At 39.3% G+C, this 18,058-nt stretch overlaps 1 protein-coding gene across 6 annotated transcripts in view; it reads left to right on the top strand.

Annotated features, from left to right (window-relative positions):
• The window catches only part of PJA2 (praja ring finger ubiquitin ligase 2), a 28,727-nt gene extending 11,163 nt beyond the window's left edge, over positions 1-17,564 (top strand). For 5 of the 6 annotated variants that reach the window (XM_027880844.1, XM_027880843.1, XM_027880845.1 and 2 more), the window contains exons 3-9: positions 5,281-6,322; positions 8,225-8,404; positions 9,767-9,952; positions 11,535-11,640; positions 15,502-15,604; positions 15,912-16,027; positions 17,202-17,564. In XM_027880844.1, coding sequence (XP_027736645.1) covers positions 5,281-6,322; positions 8,225-8,404; positions 9,767-9,952; positions 11,535-11,640; positions 15,502-15,604; positions 15,912-16,027; positions 17,202-17,276 — 1,808 coding nt within the window. In that variant the 3' untranslated portion in view covers positions 17,277-17,564. The remainder of the gene's footprint in view (positions 1-5,280; positions 6,323-8,224; positions 8,405-9,766; positions 9,953-11,534; positions 11,641-15,501; positions 15,605-15,911; positions 16,028-17,201) is intronic. The other variant, XM_027880848.1, reaches the window with a different exon arrangement.
• Positions 17,565-18,058: the final 494 nt, after the last annotated feature.

The following is an 18,058-nucleotide window of genomic DNA, read 5'->3' as shown; positions in this document are numbered from 1 at the left end:
GGAATACAGGTTGGCTTCTTGGATTACAAATACAGTCCCATTTCTTTGGCTGAGGTTTTCAGCAAAAAAACCCTCTGCATTTGATGTAACCTCAGATCTTCCAAAGTACCTAGGGAAAAAGGACTTGGGAGTGCTGATTGACACCAGCTAAACATGAGCCAGCAGTACCCAGTTGGCCAAGAGGGCCAATGGAATCCTGGCCTGGATCAAAAATAGTGTGGGAGCAGGAACAGGGAAGTGATCATCCACCTGTGCTGACACTGGTGAGGCACCTTGAGTGTTCTGTCCAGATTTGGGCCCCTCACTATAAAAAGGACACTGAGATGCTGGAGCAAGTCTGGAGAAGGGCAGTGGAGCTGGGAAGGGTCTGGAGCACAAGTCTGAAGAGCAGCTGAGGGAGCTGGAGGCGTTTAGTCTGGAGAAAAGGAGGCTCAGGAGGGACCTTCTCACTCTCTACAACTACCTGACAGGAGGTTGTAGTAAGGTGGGTGTAAGTCTCTTCTGTCAAATAACAAGCAATAGGACAAGATGAAATGGCCTCAGGTTGTACCAGGGGAGGTTTAGGTTGGATATTAGGGAAAATTTTTTCACCAGAGAGTTTGTAAAGAATTGGAACAGGCTGCCCACAAAAGTGATGGAGTCAGGAATTCCTGATGAGGAGTGCTGGAGGTGTTTAAAAGGTGTGCATACATGGTGCTTAGGAACATGGTCTAGTGGTGGTCTTGGCAGTGGGAGACTTATGGTTGGACTCAGTGATCTTAGAGGTCGTTTCCAACCTGACTGATTTTGGGGTTCTGCATTAGCATTTTTGCCTCCTTCCTATAGGCTATTTTGAACTGTTTTCTTCTAATTTTTTTTTCTGGTAGTAGCATAGTGCTGGTTTAACTTTGTCATATGCTCCTGTTCTTGCAGTCTTCTGTGATGCAGATTGTCTTGGAGTGGTTTTAATTTTTTGTAGTTTGTATATTTTTACTATTGTCTATGCTTCATACATTTTGATGGAGACCTTCCTACTGTCTCTGTATAATGCTACCACATTTCTTGTTTCAGTTATACAGACATGAACATAGAGTTATTTTAGGAGCCACTAGTCATATGCAGTTTAAGGGTGTATTATCTCCTTGTTCTTAATACAGTTGTTCTGTATGTAAATTAGACTAATTAGAAAATGCCTTTTCTTTACATTTATTTGTTTATGTTACAGTTCTTCAGATTTCTCTTTGAGAAACATTTTGGATTGATTTACTTTCTTTACTTGAACCGAGTTACATTTTTCCCCAGTTGATACTTATTTTTGTATGCAGGTGTTACCAAAAATGCTGCAGATTTCCTTCCTCCTAACTGGCATGACATTTTGTATAGAATCATATAGTATCATTGACTGTCCTTTGAAGGGGACCCACAAGGATCATCAGAGTTCAACTCCTGGCCCTTCACAGGTCATTTCAAGAATCACATAATAGAGAGTATTATCCAAATGCTTCTCAAACTGTAAGGCTTGGTGCTGTGACCACTTCCCTGGGTGGCCTGTTCCAGTGTTCAGCCACCCTCTGGGTAAAGCAACTTTTTCTAATAGCCAGCCTAAACCTCCCCCAACACAACTTTAGGCTGTTCCCTTGGGTCCTGTCACTGGTCACCACAGAAAAGAGATCAGTGCCTGCCCCTCCTCTTCCCCTTGGGTGGAAGCTGCAGACTGCAGTGAAGTCTTCCTTCAGTCTCCTCTTCTCCAGGCTGAACAGATCAAGTGCCTTTAGCTGCTTCTTATAGGAAGGTTCCTCTAGACCCTCACCATCTTTGTGGTCCTCCTTTGGATGCTCTCTATTGTGGTGTCCAAAACTGCCCCAGTATTTGAGGTGAGGCTGCCCCAGAGAAGAGCAGGACAATCCTCTCTCTTGCCCAGCTGGTGATGCTTTGCCTGATGCCCCCCAGGACATGGTTGGCCCTCCTGGCTGCCAGGGCACTGCTGACTCATATTCAACTTGCCATCAACCAGGACCCCCAGATCCCTTTTCCATGGCACTGCTTTCCAGCCTGTCATTAAATCTCTCATGTAGTATCATCTGCAAACCTGATGTACCTTTGAGTCATGATTCCAAGTTGTTCATGAAGATGTGGAGCCCCACTAGTGACAGATTGCCAGCCTTATGTCACACCATTCACTATAGCCCTTTGTGCTTTGTGCCTCACCCATCAGCCGGTTGCTTACCCACCACATGATGTATATGTCCAGCTGTGAGCTCGGGATTTTGTCCGGAAGGATCCTGTGAGAGACGGTATTGAAAGCTTTACTGCTTTTAATCAAAAAACTGCATCAACTGGCCTCTCTTGATCCAGTAGGTGGGTTACCTTGTCACAAAAGGAAATTAGGTCTATCCATCAGGACATTCCCCTCATTAAGCCTTGCTGACTGTAACCAATGGCTGCATTGTCCTTCAAATGTTTTTCAGTACATCCTGGAATCATATTCTCTGTAATTTTAGCAGTCAAAGTGAAACTGAGAGGCCTGTAGTTTCCACGGTCATCCTTCCTGCCCTTCTTGAAAATTGGGAAATTGTTTGCCAACTTCCAGTTGACTGAAATATCCCTGTCATTCCCAAAATCATTCAAAAATTATTGAAGGAGGCCTTGTGATGACATCAGCCAGCTCTTTGATTATCCTTGGATGAACCCTATCAGCCCCCCCTAGATTTATAGAGATCCAGCTGGAGCAAGCAGCAGATCCCACACAAGTTTGGGGTCAACTGAGAGTTTACTGTTCTCACAGACATGGTCCTCCAGCTCAGGGCACTGGGACCCCCTTGGTCATCATTGGTGTTAGAGATGGAGGCAAAGAGAGATTTAAACACCTTTGCCTTGTTTATGACCCGTTCTGTGAACTGACCGTCCTCAGGTTGTAACATGCCGTGTTATTTCTGCACTGCCTTTTGCTCTTGCTGTATTTAAAAGAGCTCTTTTTATTGTCACTTGCATTTCTTCCCAGCTTCAATTCCAGCTGAGCTCTGGCCACTTGAATTTTCTCCCTACTGTGACAAGCAGACTCTCTGTGTTCCTCCCATATTACCCAACCTTTCTTCCACTGTGCATACACCTTCTTTCTTTGCTTTAGCTTCAGAAGAAGATCCTTGCTCAGACAAGTCAACCTTCTGCTTCCCCTGTTTGACTTCAGACATCTTGGAATTGCCTGATTTGGTGCCCTTAGGAGATGGTGCTTAAAACGTGACCAGCACTGATGAACTCTAGCCCTTTCAGAGGCTTTTTCCTAGGGGACTTCACAAACTGGTTCCTTGAGCAGCCTGGAGTGTACTTTCCTTCTGCCCAGGGTTGAAGTTTTGCTGGCACTTTTCTTTCTGTCACCTGGGGTTTTTTACACTGGATCACTTCATGTTTGCAGTGGCCAAGACAGCTGCCAGTCTCCACTCATGAGACCCTCTCTGTTAACAAGCAACTGCTCAAGGAGGGCACCTTTCCTAGTCAACCCTTTAGTGCCTGTACCATGGAGTTATCATCCAGGTATTTAATGAATCTAGGAAACTGGAAGATGGGTAGGAGGAGATCTAATCTTGTAAATACCAAAAATATGTCGGGTTCTGGTTCTTGGTAACCTACTATATATGTGGGGAGCCCCCGGTGGTCTAGGGGAAATGACACTGCACTGTCACTGCAGAGACCCGGGTTCGATTCCCGGTCGGGGCCCCTCCTCGGGCAGATGGAGCTCGTTAGCCCTGTAAGGCAATCCATCTACATCCTGAGGACCTCGCTGCCACTGTCCAAGCTCGCTTGGCCCCGGCAGATGAACCTCAGGATTAAAGGGTGGGCTCAGTTCCGCGCACACTGTGTCTCACCTAAAAAATCCAATGCGCAGGCTGGAAGGTGGAAAGACCTTCCCTGGTTCTTCGTTCGCGAAGACTGGCCATTAATTTTTACTATATATGAATTTGCTTGAGCAAGTGGACTGGACTGGATGATCTCCATAGGGGCCTGCCTGCCAGCCTTGGCTGTTAGCAGTTTAGTAATGGAGCTTCGAGATTTTAATTAGATAAAATGTAATTATACACTATCACTTTCTGGAAGCCAGACTCCTGGTACTGAGGGGCATAGCTCTCGTAAGATTCCAGTGCCATGAATTAACCAACCTAGTCACGGATAAACTATTTAGATGAGAGATGAGACTTTTTTTTTTCCCCTAACTTTTTAAGGTCTTGCAGTTATGTTTCTAAACCTCTAAATATTAACTTAAAGTACTTTCAAGTTATGCAAACCATTTTATGTTCAAAAATAGATGGACAATTGCCTTGGATAGGAGTTTACTTGAACAAAAGATTGATTTTGTAGTAGCAGTATACATATTTTTAACTTTTTTAACTCTTGCTGCTAAATTTGATGCTTATTGTCCCTTTATGCAAGAGGTGTTCTAGTGTAATATAACTAAACTGCATTTGTGATGATGCAACTCCTAACTGCAATAACGCATTCAACCCTGCTAATATTTTCTTATGTGGAGTTGTACTCAAAACTGCGTGTACAAAATACAGTGCTCTTAGGATGCAATTTATAGAACCAATAGGGCCATCAAAGTGGCTTTATCTGAGTGTGGCAGAACACACAGTTTAGCCAATGACTAGTCCAATATGGAGAGAAGTGGTTTTTTGAGTTTTCCTGTTTATCTTATAATTCTCTTCTTTATAAATAGTGTAAAAATTCTGCTTACCAACATGTTCTTTTAATATTTTTTTTTCCTATCACATCCTGAGCTGTAATTGTATAATTTAGGTCTATTACTATAGGCTTTCTATAGGAAATGAGTGCCCCTGGTGGTGCAGTGGTTAAACCACGGCGCTGTCAATGCCGAGGCCTGGGTTCGATTCCCGGTCAGGGCCCCTCCCCGGGCAGATGGAGCTCGTTAGCCCCGTAAGGCAATCCATCTACGTCCTGAGGACCTCGCTGCCACCGTCCAAGCTCGCTTGGCCCCGGCAGATGAACCTCAGGATTAAAGGGTGGGCTCAGTTCCGCGCACACTGTGTCTCACCTAAAAAATCCAGTGCACAGGCTGGAAGGTGTAAAGACCTTCCCTGGTTCTTTGTTCACGAAGACTGGCCATTTGTTTATTTATTCTATAGGAAATATATTAGTGAAGAATGATCAGCGTCTCTGATAAATATTTCTGCCTATCATTTTGCACTGCGATCCTAGTAAACTATTCCTTCTTTTTATTGAGCAGTTGTTGTACATGAGAATATTTCTGTTGGGTTTGATTATTCCAATGCATTTTTTTTCTTACAGCTTTCTCTGAAAGTTCCAGACCACTAGTTCAAGTTCCTCCAGCTTTATTAGATAAGCCTTTGTCAGAAAATGCTGGAACTAGAGAACCCATTTGCCAAAATGTATCAAGCCAAACTTCTGAAGCGAACAGGCCACCATTTTCTGTAGTCTGTACTGGTCTGGAAGGTAATCAAATCTCACAAAACTTTATGAATTCTGATGAAAATTCTAAGGACTTTGCAAAAAACACATCTGGAAGACATAATGATTTGAACGGTAAGAATGGAATTTCTTTTGTAAACATTGACTCCTATGAGCCAGATAGTAGTGACGGAGAGGAAGATGATGCTGAAGACAAATGTTCTCCGGTGAAAGATGTAGCATGTCTCTTTCAGGGAACACTAGATAACATACTTTCTCAATGTGAAAAAGATGTGGAATGTCTTATGGACTTAGAGTCACGACTGTCCGCTCTCAACCACAGTGTTTCTAGAGAACGTTGTGAAGGAGCAGGACCAATGTTTTTGGCGTGTCCAAATAATAGGACGCTTATATCCACTGAAGATCAACCTATACCAAAGAGTAACCTGAGTGGCACCAGCTGTGAAACACAGCAGATAAATCATATAGTGAATGTTGGAATCGGAACCCCTGTTGGTGATGTACTGAATGTCACTGATGGAAAGGCTGACCAAGAAACGTCATCTGGGCCAGTAGTGAGACCTAAAATTAGAACCCGAAATACTGCAAACCAGCTGGAAGGAAAAAAGCAACTCCCTAATGATGATGAAGAGGAAAAACTGCTTTCCTCTCCCTGGAAGAGAATTGGAGTTGCTGATGGCCAGCAATGCCATCCTGAGTGTCCCTTGAGAGACAGCAAAGAGATAAGTTCTGGTATGTTCTTTCTCTCGAGAGTGCATGGTGATCAAAAGAACACAGAAAGAGACCTAGGAAAAAATGCAGCAGCTCAAAACCAAAAAAATGTTCAAGATGGTAGCAGTTTTTGGGACGAGTCTGAAGACTCCAACAGGTACTACCTAATGTCCCATGAAGATGAAGACAGGTAAAATTTCAGTTTTATCTTTGTTTTAGTGTTGAATCTTTTGTGTAAATCGTGCAAAACTGAATAATATGTTAGCAAATGGGACATGAAAGCTTGAGACACTTGTGAATATGATCAGATAACAAAGATACCAACAGTTCTTCTTAACTATTCTGGTAATGTAAAAAGCCTTTCCTTGTATCTAGGGTAAGAGCATCTTACCACTAAGGAATATCACTTGTTTGTCTTTACTTTTACAGAGCAGATGGTGGGTAGAGAGGGAAAGCTTTGTTCAGCATGGTTTTAACAAATAAGGGTCTTTGAAAGTTCCCTTCAAGAGTTACTCTTTTCGGAATTTGGGTTTTTTTCAATCAAATTTCACTGTTCTCCATGGCAGCCTATATATGTTCTTGTTTCCAACCCTTTGAAAGAAATTATTCTTCCTTGTACTATCTGAAAAATAACTTAATAGGGTTGCTTATATCCCTTTTTTAATGGAAATTCTTCAGACTAATAGGTGTTTCCAAAGTAACTATTAATGGTTACAGAAATTTGCCTAGTCTTACAATATGCTTAGATAATCTTCTTAAATATATATTAAAAAACTTGACCAAACAAAATAAATCCAAAACGAACAACAAAACTTCCAATCCAAAACCAGATAAAGAACCAAATAAACAAAGGGTTCTAAGATGTTAGTATTCAGCTTTAGTTGGTGCAATATCAGATGTATTAGACTACCTATCAGAATTTCTTAGTAGATGTGATTTCTTTTGTAAAGTAATCCATTAAAGTAGCTCAGAGTTAACAGATATTCTTATTTCCATCACTTTTCTTAGTCATCAAAATTGTCATAGAAAAACATATTCCTGCCTCAAATTAAAATTCTTAAATACAATCTGTGGAAATCCTTTATTCTTGTAATACTTAGTGTATAATGTGCAGTTTTTTGGAAGTACTTAGATACTATGGAAGTTCTTAGAACTTTTATTGACTTGTAATATGAGATGTAAGGAAGGTTAATTTAAAGTGAGTTTGTGAGGTAACATTAATACACCTAAACATGCTGGGTTTAGCAGATTGGAAACTGAGCTGGATTGCTATATAAAATATGCTCTGTTGAGCATGTTTGCTATTCACGTATTTGTTTTCTCTAACTTTTTGACATGACGTGGCTAGTTGACTATATTTTGAATTTCAGTAGGGATCAACTGTCACTGTATTGAGTGAACCTTCTAAGTGGCATTACCAGTGGTAGCAGTAGTTTATCCTTCTGTAGATTCTGCTACCATTACAATTTCAGCTTCCCACAACTTGTTATTTACTACCCTTTTCTATGTGGTGGCTGAGCAAATTGTCTCTGAAAAAACTCCCTGCCATTCATCTCTTTGGGCTAGTGAATTACATAATTTGCAGAGTCATCCACTGTATTTTTCTATGATTGAAAGAAAAGGATCATTCTATACAGCTTATATGTTGTGAGAGGTTTCACTTAAATTTGTTTGGCTAAGAGGCAAGGTTGACTTTGCTAATTTATTAATGAAGCACTGCTGTTCTCAATGTCACTGCTGCTGTTTCTGTGTTCTGGGAGAAAGATGTGTATAGTGAGTCTGGGTTTCTGTTCTTGTTTGATGTACTCTGCAGATGTGGGGGGGGAAGAACAAAACATTTTTACAAAGTAGAATGGGCAGAGTTCATGCTTAATTATTTTTTTGTACAGACTGGTGGTTTTTTTTAATCAGTTTATGTATACTTAACTTGTAATACCTCTATAAATAGCACAAAATTAATTTTTCCTAGGAAAAAAGGTTGTCTATATTGAGCATAGTGTTGACAGAAAAGTAGAAAATTGCTGAATGTTGATTTTGTTTCCCCTCGAGCAGTGTTTAAATTCATGCCCTGTTGGCCTTGTTTAAATGGCAGCTCAGAGTGCAGTGATGGAGAATGGGCTACGGCTGTGCCTGCCTGTTTGACTACTGTGGGACAAGAGCAGTCCTCCAGTGAAGAGAGCTGGGAGAGTCTCTCGGGCAGGGATGAATGTGAAGTGCAGAGCATCAGCTGTGATGTTAAAGAAGAGAACACAAACTGTGGTTTCCAAGAAGGGTATGGCTTTATCTCATATGGCTGACTTCTGTAGCTTCTGACTTCAGCACTAACAGGGTTATCCCCATGACACTACGTAAAAAAGCAGTTACTGTACTAGCAGCAATCGTTACAACAATTTGAGTAGTTGTGTGTATTTCAAATCAGGGAAAAAATGGCATTTCATGGAAACAATTCTATTTAATGAAAGACAGAGAAATAATGAGGGCATTGGCATGCAGTTTCTGTATGTTTTGAGATTTGATATAGTTACTTTAGAAAGCCAGATTACAAAAGCTAATTGTTAAATGTTACATAAAAATCTTCGGATACTGCTTAGTACTCCTTGAAAAGCACTTGTTTGACTCTTTGCTTTATTGCTTCTCCTATACCACTGCTGCTTCTTGTTTTCTGCAGCCCTATCAGTGATTCAAGTAAACTTGAATTACTTGCTTGGTGTAGTTCATATAACTTACTTATTTTTCCAGTCATTCAGTACTTTATGAACTATAGCTGCAAGTCAGAATTTGTAGCTACACTGAGCCAAGGAAAGTGTTTGGTTTTGTTTTTTAACTTAAGCATCTTAATACTGGCTTTAGCTTGTGTCTTTATAAAGCAAAAAAGCCACACCTAAGTGGTGTTTCAGCTTCTTCCACTCTTGACATCACCTGTTGCCAAGCAGTTCACTTTGCTGTTGATTCTTTTTTAGTATTTGTATCCCTTGAGGTTTGGAGAATTAGTGTGACTTTATGAAAACTTTACAAAAACTCATCTCTTTCAGAATAACAACAATGCAGCTGTGTAATCTTTAGCTTTCTTTGATGTGAACAGCCTGCAAATGTACACAGTTTTAATGTGATTCCTGTGTATTTGCCCATTTATAAGGAAAATGGGACTCACAGTCCTGTTGCTGTAAATAAACATCCAAGTGGCTTGTGCTCCTCTAGAATATTCGGGAATGAGATGATATTTTCTCCTTATGCAGATAGCTTCCCTTGCAAGTAGTAAGTCTTTGCATTGCATTCAGGCAAGGCTTTGCCATGAAGACTGTTCCAGGGTGTCAAGCCATTCTTCCTTTATGATAAATAAGAAAATGTTTAGTACCAGATTTACTAACCTTGGTGGGGCTGTACTGCTGGCCTTGAGCATTAGACAAATAGCTTTGCTATAGAACCATAGGTGTTACTAGATTCTGACTCTGGAGCTGTTACCAGTGGGAGTTTCTTGTATTTTTATGGCAAATCCTGAATTCTTAACCTGGGACTCAGCTGTCTGGGAAACATGTCTCTTTAGTCTTTATAGTATATTGAGCTATTGTTGTTCACGTATGTTTGTAAATTCTCTTAGCTTTTTAATTTTACCTTTTCATTTATTTATTTGAAGGGAGGAGGGTGAACTTGTGTGGTTTCAGTACCGAGAAGAAGTAGAAAGTAGCAGTGATGAAGAAAATGATCCAAATAATGGTTTCGTTCATCCCGCATTCTTCCTGTTCAGTGGAAATGAACAGAACTATATGAACAGCTTTGAGGATGACTCCAGTGTGAGTGAAGACATGGATGTGGAGTGGAGGTATGCATTTGATAGTTGTCTGCCTTAATTTCAGAGGTTTTGAAGTTCCTATTTTGCTTTTTATGTAGATGTCAAAAGTGTACTCATGGCTATCTGTGCAGCCGCTTCAAAGGCTTATAATCTCAGTTTTAAGGTTTAAGGTACTTCAAGTGCTATGTGTCTTTTACTGGAAGAAAAAGGATGTAGATTTGGTGAATCAGTCTGTGATTTGAGAAAATTCTGGTGCCCTAAATATTCAAGGGATGGTTGTACCTTTTCAATTAAGTTTCAAGATGCTAAGTATAATTAATTTTCAAGTGTAAGTATAACAAAAGTAAAACAATATAAATGTAATCAGCATTCAAGTCAGCCCTTTTTTGTAGCTGGTCTTTTCCTCCTTTGAAACTGATGTAGGTTAGACATTATTAGCCTCTTTTATTTTTCTTTGAAATGCCATGCAATTACCTAATTTTGTCATAATTTTGAATGCTTCATTCAATTTTGTCGTTAGATCATTGAAGAATATTGCAATAAGCTTATTACGAAGATGCTGCAATACCTGGAGTAAAGTGATTTGAGCCACATTCACAGCCTAATCCTAGAAAGTGTTTAAGTGAGCTAGACAGAGGGCTTTCCAGTGAGAGAATTAACACTTGCTCTCTTCCACTTATTAAAATATAAACTACAGTCCAGACTTACCAAAAACACTGGTATTTTCTCCTTGAGAAGTTATACTGTGGAATGGCACAACAGGGACTAACTAATGCATGAGAGTACAAATTAGAAGTGAGGCATGTCTTCTTGCAATGTCAGGCAGTAAGCCAACAAAGGAATGCTATGATAGGGACAAAAGCTGGCTTTTAAATGTTGGAGGTTAGCCTTGGTAAGCTTCCTAATTACAAAAAACAGGAAGGAAGATGTTAATGATCTATTAAGTTTTTTTGGTTGAACATATGCAGATCTGCACATGATTTTGCTTGTTTTAAGGTTTGATTTCTGATTGTTGAAAACAGAACTCAGAGGAGCTGTCACAGATCCAACACTGGAGCAGGGAAACAGTGTGAGGGGGAAGTAATTACGGAGAGCAACCACTATGCACTGAGCAGAACCCCCATTCCCTGTCTCTCTGCCCTGCTCATGGTAGGAGAATATACAGGAGTCAAGAATGAAGTAGCCAAGTTGAGATTGGAAATAAGAAAAAAAGCTAAGGGGAAGGTGTTTTAGTTTTGGTCTTTGCTTCGCACCATCAAAATCCATTTCTTTTGGAAATAAATTAATAGAATTGTAGAGCGGCCTAAGTTGAAATGAACATAAAAACATGATCTGCTTCAACCTTTCAATTAAATTAAGGTTTTCCCTAAGATGAGTCGGTTTTGCCTGTGGTGGTGTTTTATGACTGATCTCCCTGTGTTTATCCTGACCCATGAGCTTTTAATCTTATTTACATGCCTGTACAGTTGAGGTAGGGGAGAGTGGGAGATCAGCTGGCTGGGTATCTGGCAGTTATTAACAGGTGATGTGCAGTAAATTGGTGTACCCGGCCCTCATGTTGCTACTGTTTACTTTGAAATTAAGACCATGTTTCCTAACCCGTGTTTTTCAGAACACTTGATGAGTTTGAAGTCCTAGGACTTTCTCTAGACATACCTTATGTGAACCCTCAACTTCTCACATTTCTGGCACTAGAGGGACGCTTAGAAGCTATGGAGGTATTAAAATATTTTTTGTGGTCTTATACTAGTGATGTTGTGACAAATGTTTATTATTAAATCCTTTTTGTACGTAATCTGAAATCCAGCAGAAGCAGGAAAAAAATACTTTCCTGTATTAGCTTGAGCTTTCAGGTCTACAAATCTGAAAATAAATGTTGGAAGTTCTTTTAAATTATGTACTACAAGAAATCATTGATCAGTGCCTCCTCCTTTTAGAATATTTATTTCCTCTTAACGGAAAAATGTTACTGATTTGTACCAGTATAAACTTATGCCATTTCATTTACTCTAAAGAATTTTATGAAATTCCAAATGTAACAAAGGAAAGCTTATACTTTGATCTGTACCTGTGAGTTGTCCCAGGTTATTTTTATTTAAAAGAGCACATTTGGATGTATCATATTCTTATATATCAGTAAAAGACTTTTCTTTATTTCACTGTTTGACTCTCTATGTTTTAAATAGAGAAAACCCCACAGTAACAAACAAAAAACCCCAGTCAGAAAAACAAGCCACCCTAAAAACCAAAAAAAAGCCTTTTAGCTTGTTCTAATCCCATTTGATCTGACTAATTTTGGATAGAGCATTTATTATCAAGAACCAGCACTGTTATGATCTTTGTCTTTTCTGTTTTAGTTGACGTTGGTCAATGTCAGAGTGAATATAGGGCTACCTGAAATCCAGTTTGATGCAGTGCGACAATTCTTGCACTGCTAGAAATCTCCCCTGCAGGGTATTTGTCAAAATAAAAGTTAAGTGGTGTGTAGACATATAGTATGGTGTTACAACAAGTGAATTGGATGTTTTGTGGGTGAGGTAAGTTTAGGGCAGCAAGGAGCAGTTTGACTACTAGCACCTACTGTAAAGGGTTGAACAGGGCAGGCTGTATGTCATAGTGTGCCTGCAGACAAAATACCAAGGGCACTTTGAAATGCTTTCTAAAGCTGGCAGACAGTGGAAAAATCATAGATAATGTTTTTTTGGGTTTTTTTGGTGGTGTTTTTTTTTTTTTTTTTTTTTCGCTTTTGCCATGGATATGTGCAAAGTCAACTATTTTGTGAATAAACTTCATAAACTTTCCAAGGGGATAGAAGGGCTGTTCGCTGAAGGTGGCAGGCATGCAATTTCCAGGTATTGTGCATCCCCCAAGATATATGGCAGGTCATCATCATTCATGATCAAGCACCATAGGTTCTTTTCCAGCTGTGCAGGATCTTGTTAGCATTACTCACCTGTAGATGCTTCAGAACAGCTTGTTAATGGGAGGAAGGTTGATATCCTTCTTGTAAAGGCAGTATTTTGAAGTTGTATAGAGAAAATTCTTGTCTCTTTCATACTCTTTCATACTGCTGGTTCTCACTACATCAGAAAACCCCAGAACTACAGAAACAGTTGACCTTGTCCTTTGTACCAAAGCAAGACAATTTTTGTAGAGAGGGGAATCTTAATCCCATCTTTTTTATTTTTTTAATCTATATGTTAACACTTAAAGAGGAGACTTGGTTTATTATCACTGAGTTTTTCTTTCTCCTTCCTGTGTAGTATCACCCTAATTACACTGACAGAATAAAACTGTGTGGTCTTGTCAGGCTGACCTGTAAGTGTAATCCTAGGTGGTGTCTGTGCATGGCAGGCTGAGAAGATGCTGTAATTTTTCTTGTGTCACCAGGAACAGAGTCTCACTGAACACTGACAGATGACTACAAAAATAGTTATTCTATGATATTTGTGGTACAGGTCACTATGATTATTGGGCAAGAGGGCAAAGATAATTATTTGTGCTTGAAATTAGCACTTAATGGTCAGAAGCTTTATGGTGGGCATGGAAGTCTGGCATATTTGGAATAAGCAAAAAGAAATGGTAACTGAGTAATAAAAGGAACCATTGTATTGATTGTGCTTGAATGGACAACACAGTTTTTGAGTAAGAATTCTGAGTGCTCCCTTCCAATCTCAAGCAGAATTAGAGCAGCATGGAGATGGTTACTAAAAATTGTTCAGAAAATATGAACAATGTAATTTACTGTAGCTATGAAACACTTGAAAGGGATATAACACAAAGCATCTAAAGTTTAAGTGTATCCTCACTAGAGAGGAAGGAGCAGGGGAGATCTGTACCAATTAGTTGAGATATTTGGAGGGGAGAAGTAATGAACACATTAGGTATTTGTTTTAAAAAGCCACGTTCTGTAAGACTCTGGGTTCCTAACATTTAATAAAATATGTATTTTTTTTTTACTCCATTTCTTTTAAAGAAATTGCATAGCTGGCAGTCTCTGATTTACTTCATTAGGAGTATAGAACAGGTTGGTTGTCTCTGCAGCATCAGTGACTTCGAGTATTTCCTGTGCCAGTTCACAGATGTGAGAAGCTCAAACCCCTGTAGGCTGTAGCACTCTGTTTTTAACAGGACAATGTCCAGCATTTTGTTAATGGTACATGGAGAAGTAAACAGTCACACAAATAATAAGAGGGAGGAAATAACTTTGTATCTTCATAATACATTTATCTTATCAAAGTTGTAAAACAGGTGCTGCTTTGCTGTGCTTTGTTTTTGAAGATGTGGTTTTAAGCATCAGAGTCATTGTGAGGCTTTGCGTCTATGATGTTTCTTTTGTATAGGTTTCAAAAGCAAGCAATACAGTGTTTTCTGTCGTTGAATATTAATACTGGATGTAGACAGAGAGGTTTGTCACATTGGTAATATTGCATCCCTCTGTCTGCCTGGGATCTTATCTAATTTTTCCACCTGTGATAGTTTATCTGATTAAGTACAGTATTTTTACCTACCACTTATTCTCAGATCATTGCAGTTGTAGCAAAAAAACATTACAAAGACTAAAATAATTTTAATGTTACTAAGATAATGTTGTCTGCTGTAGCATAATTGAATGTTTTTGAGCTGTTATATTGGAGCAGTGTACCTATTTTGCAGAGGGACTTGCATACTGCAGTATGGATAACTATCCCAGGATTTCCTTTATGTTGTCAGATTTCTAGATCTTACACTTCTTACTAGGAGAGTTTTGTGGCCATTAGAATAAATAATTTTCAGGCTGATTAGAGCAGTAAATAGTTGCACCTGAGGGGTATGACTACTTTCAGGATAGGAACCCAGTGCTTCTGTGTTCTTGACTCTTCAGTTTCAAACGGGTCAAACAGCTCTTCAAACAGGTATATCTGGTATGTTTCTCAGCAAATAAAACCAAATATTCTGAGTTCTCTGATTTTCTCTTTTTTTCCTACTGGATATCCTTTCAGTGTCTTACAGGGTTGAATGTATGATATAAACATCAAATACACTTGCTGTAGCCTTGGAGTCTTAAAGGAGTCTTAAAGATTTTGTATGGTGAAAAATTTAAATTGAAACCAAAGTTACTTCAGAGCACTGTCTGTTAAGATGAGCAACATCTATGTGGATGCTGGGTTGTTATTTCTGGAAGCTTACTTTGGTAGTGAAGCCAAAGTACTTAATATTTTTGTTTGTGCCTGAGTAATTCAATAGTTCAAACCAGGAAATACATTAATGAGGCATTTATTTTCAGAAAGCAAAATGCAGGGACAGTTTTATATTGGCAAAATGTATGACATTTTCAAGTTTCTGCTGTTTCTGTAACTCTATAAAATTACCAAATGTTTATTAGAGATTAATTTGTGACTGTCCTCATACTCTAAGAAGGCTTAACTTGACCTTCAGTTTCATCTCATTCATTACAAAAATAGAAATGATGTAACGGCTACTTTGACTTCCATTTAAGAAAGTAATAGTATTAGAATTGGATTCCTTTTCCTGCTTGTTTTTATATGAAATGTTACATTTGTGAGTAAGAGAACTTGATATCTGCTCATCCCTTTCAGGCTGCTCTTGCACAGTTAGAGTCTCTTGCCATTGATGTTGAACAGACTCATCCACCAGCTACTAAGGAAACCATAGATTGTCTGCCAGTGGTTCTCATCACAGGTGACTACAATTATCTGGAAAAATTATGAAAAAGTAGTTTCCACAAAGTTAGAAAGAACAACTTTCTGTAATTTCTCACAATATATATAAACATGCTTACTGCCAATGCTGTTTTAAAAGGTTTTGAACCTTGAATCAGACTGAGAATAATTTTGATCTATTTGGAAAACTAATCTTTACTAGTGATAGTGTGACTTGTATTTTGTACCCATTAGTGATACTGTTGATAATATATATTGAATTTTAATTTGAGCTCGTCGTAGATACAAAACAAGATAATAATGTTTTTTCTTCATCATGGGTTTAGGTCAAGATCAGAGTTGTACGATCTGTTGCAGTGAATATGTGAGAGGTGAATTCGTGGCAGAACTACCCTGTCATCATTTGTTTCACAAACCTTGCGTAACTCCTTGGTTGCAGAGAGTAAGTACTAAAGGATTGGTGGGGGGATTTTAGGGGTTTTGTGTATTCTTCTGGGGAGAAGCAACTTTTAACTTTTTGAAAATGATGGTGGGATTGGGATGAAATACCAAAAAACCACTGGCTGTTACATTTATGCATTATGGAACCGAAGTCTAGTGCAAGTGAAGAGAGAAATTTATATCTGTACTTACCTGAAGAGCAATTTCTTGAATAGAGGGGATATTTTTGTGACAGGAATGTTTTGCTTTTAGTAAGAATGAAAGATGTGGTTGAGTTATAACTTGTTCTGGTACAAGAAAACCTTTCTATTCTGTCCTCCTACCTCGAAGTAAAGATGATGGTTTGGTATTTTCTGAGAAGAGCAAAGGGTCTGCTCTGTCTTGCCACAATGTCAGGCCCATTTATGATGTAGGGCTGACAGGAGAAATACTGAAATGCTTGTAGATTATTTTTTTAAAAATATGTTTAGTAATTCCATATTGTATCATTTCATCTTCATAACCTGTAATAAGTTTCCTTCCAAATGTTTTTAAAGGGCTGGCATTATACTGAAGCTAGACTAAAAGAACTACAATTAATGAATTCGTTTTTTTTTTTTTTCCCCTTGCACTTGCATTCTCCTTTATGTGCAGTGTGAATCTGGACTTATTAGTTCTCAGTCTACAGGATAACACATCATGTTCTCAAGAGCATAAGAGAAAGGTTAATTGACCTCACTAGAGAGGTCCTATCAGATCACATCTAGCGTGGAGGGTTGGTAGGTTTAGTTGGTTGTGTTAATAATTTTTTTCCTTGATAATGTTGATTTGATTACCACCTTGATTTTGCTTGTTTTACATGTCTTGCCTTTTTTCTGCTGTCATAGTAAACTTCCTGAAAACTAGGACCTAATTTTAATCCTTACCTCAGAAAAAAAAAATCCCACATGTAAAATCAATGCTTTGCAGAAGAACTTGGAGAAAATCTGATGCATTTTCTGTGTAACTAGTGTAAAAGCCAAACAAGTCTTTTTGAGTTTATGTGTCTCTTAGCTCAGGTAGCTATCCAGTCAAATTTGAGCTTAAGACAGCTGTTGTGAAGACAGTAAATACTTTATAAATAATAACTTTTAGCTTTTCAGTGAAATTGAATGCAAACTGTGCAAATGACCTGGTATTTTCTTCTCTTTTTATAGTCGGGAACATGCCCAGTTTGTCGTCATGTGCTTGCTCCTGTGCTTCCTGAAGCAGCTGATGACACTTATCGTTAACTGATTGATTCAGTATCTTCTGCTCAGAGTACTACAAGACCTTCAGTCTAGGGTCTGAAATAAAATCTGCCACCAAAATACAAATTTTGCCTGTTTAATTTAATGTGAAAACAATTCTGTATAAAATATTAACAATCATAAAACAGCTTGGGTGGGAAGGCACCTCAGAGATCATCCTGTTCCAACTCCCCTGCTGTGGACAGGGACACCTTTCACTTGACCAGGTTGCCCTGAACTCCATTCAGCTGGGCATTCAGGGATGGGGTGTCCACAGTTTCTGTGGGCAACCTCTTCCAGTGCCTCACCATCCTCACAGCAAAGAACTTCCTCCTAACATCTAACCTAAACCTGCTCTCTTTCAATTTGAAGCCATTCCCCCTTATCCTGTCACTACATGTTCTTGTAAATAGTCTCTCTCCGTCTTTCTTGTGAGCTCCCTTCGCGTACTGGAAGACCAAACTGAGTCATCCCAAAGCCTTTTCTTCTCCAGGCTCAGCAATCCCAGTTCTCTCAGCCTTTCCTCAGAGAAGAGGTGCTCCATCCCTCTGATCATCTTCATGGTCCTACTCTGCACTTGCTTCAACAGGTTCATGTCCTTCCTGTGGTGGGACCCCAGGGCTGGATGTGGCACTGAAAGTGGGGTCTCACCACAGCAGAGCAGAGGGGCAGAATCCCCTCCCTCACCTACTGCCCACACTGCTTTGGATGCAGCCCTGGATATTTTTGAGTCTCTGGGCTGTGAGTGCACATTGATGGCTCATGTCCAGCCTCTCACCCATGAG

Source organism: Empidonax traillii, unplaced genomic scaffold (genome assembly GCF_003031625.1).
Source record: "Empidonax traillii isolate 1590-97213 ecotype Southwest subspecies unplaced genomic scaffold, ASM303162v1 scaffold75:size1520028, whole genome shotgun sequence".
NCBI lineage: Eukaryota > Metazoa > Chordata > Aves > Passeriformes > Tyrannidae > Empidonax > Empidonax traillii.
This window is presented reverse-complemented; position numbering and strand designations above follow the sequence as displayed.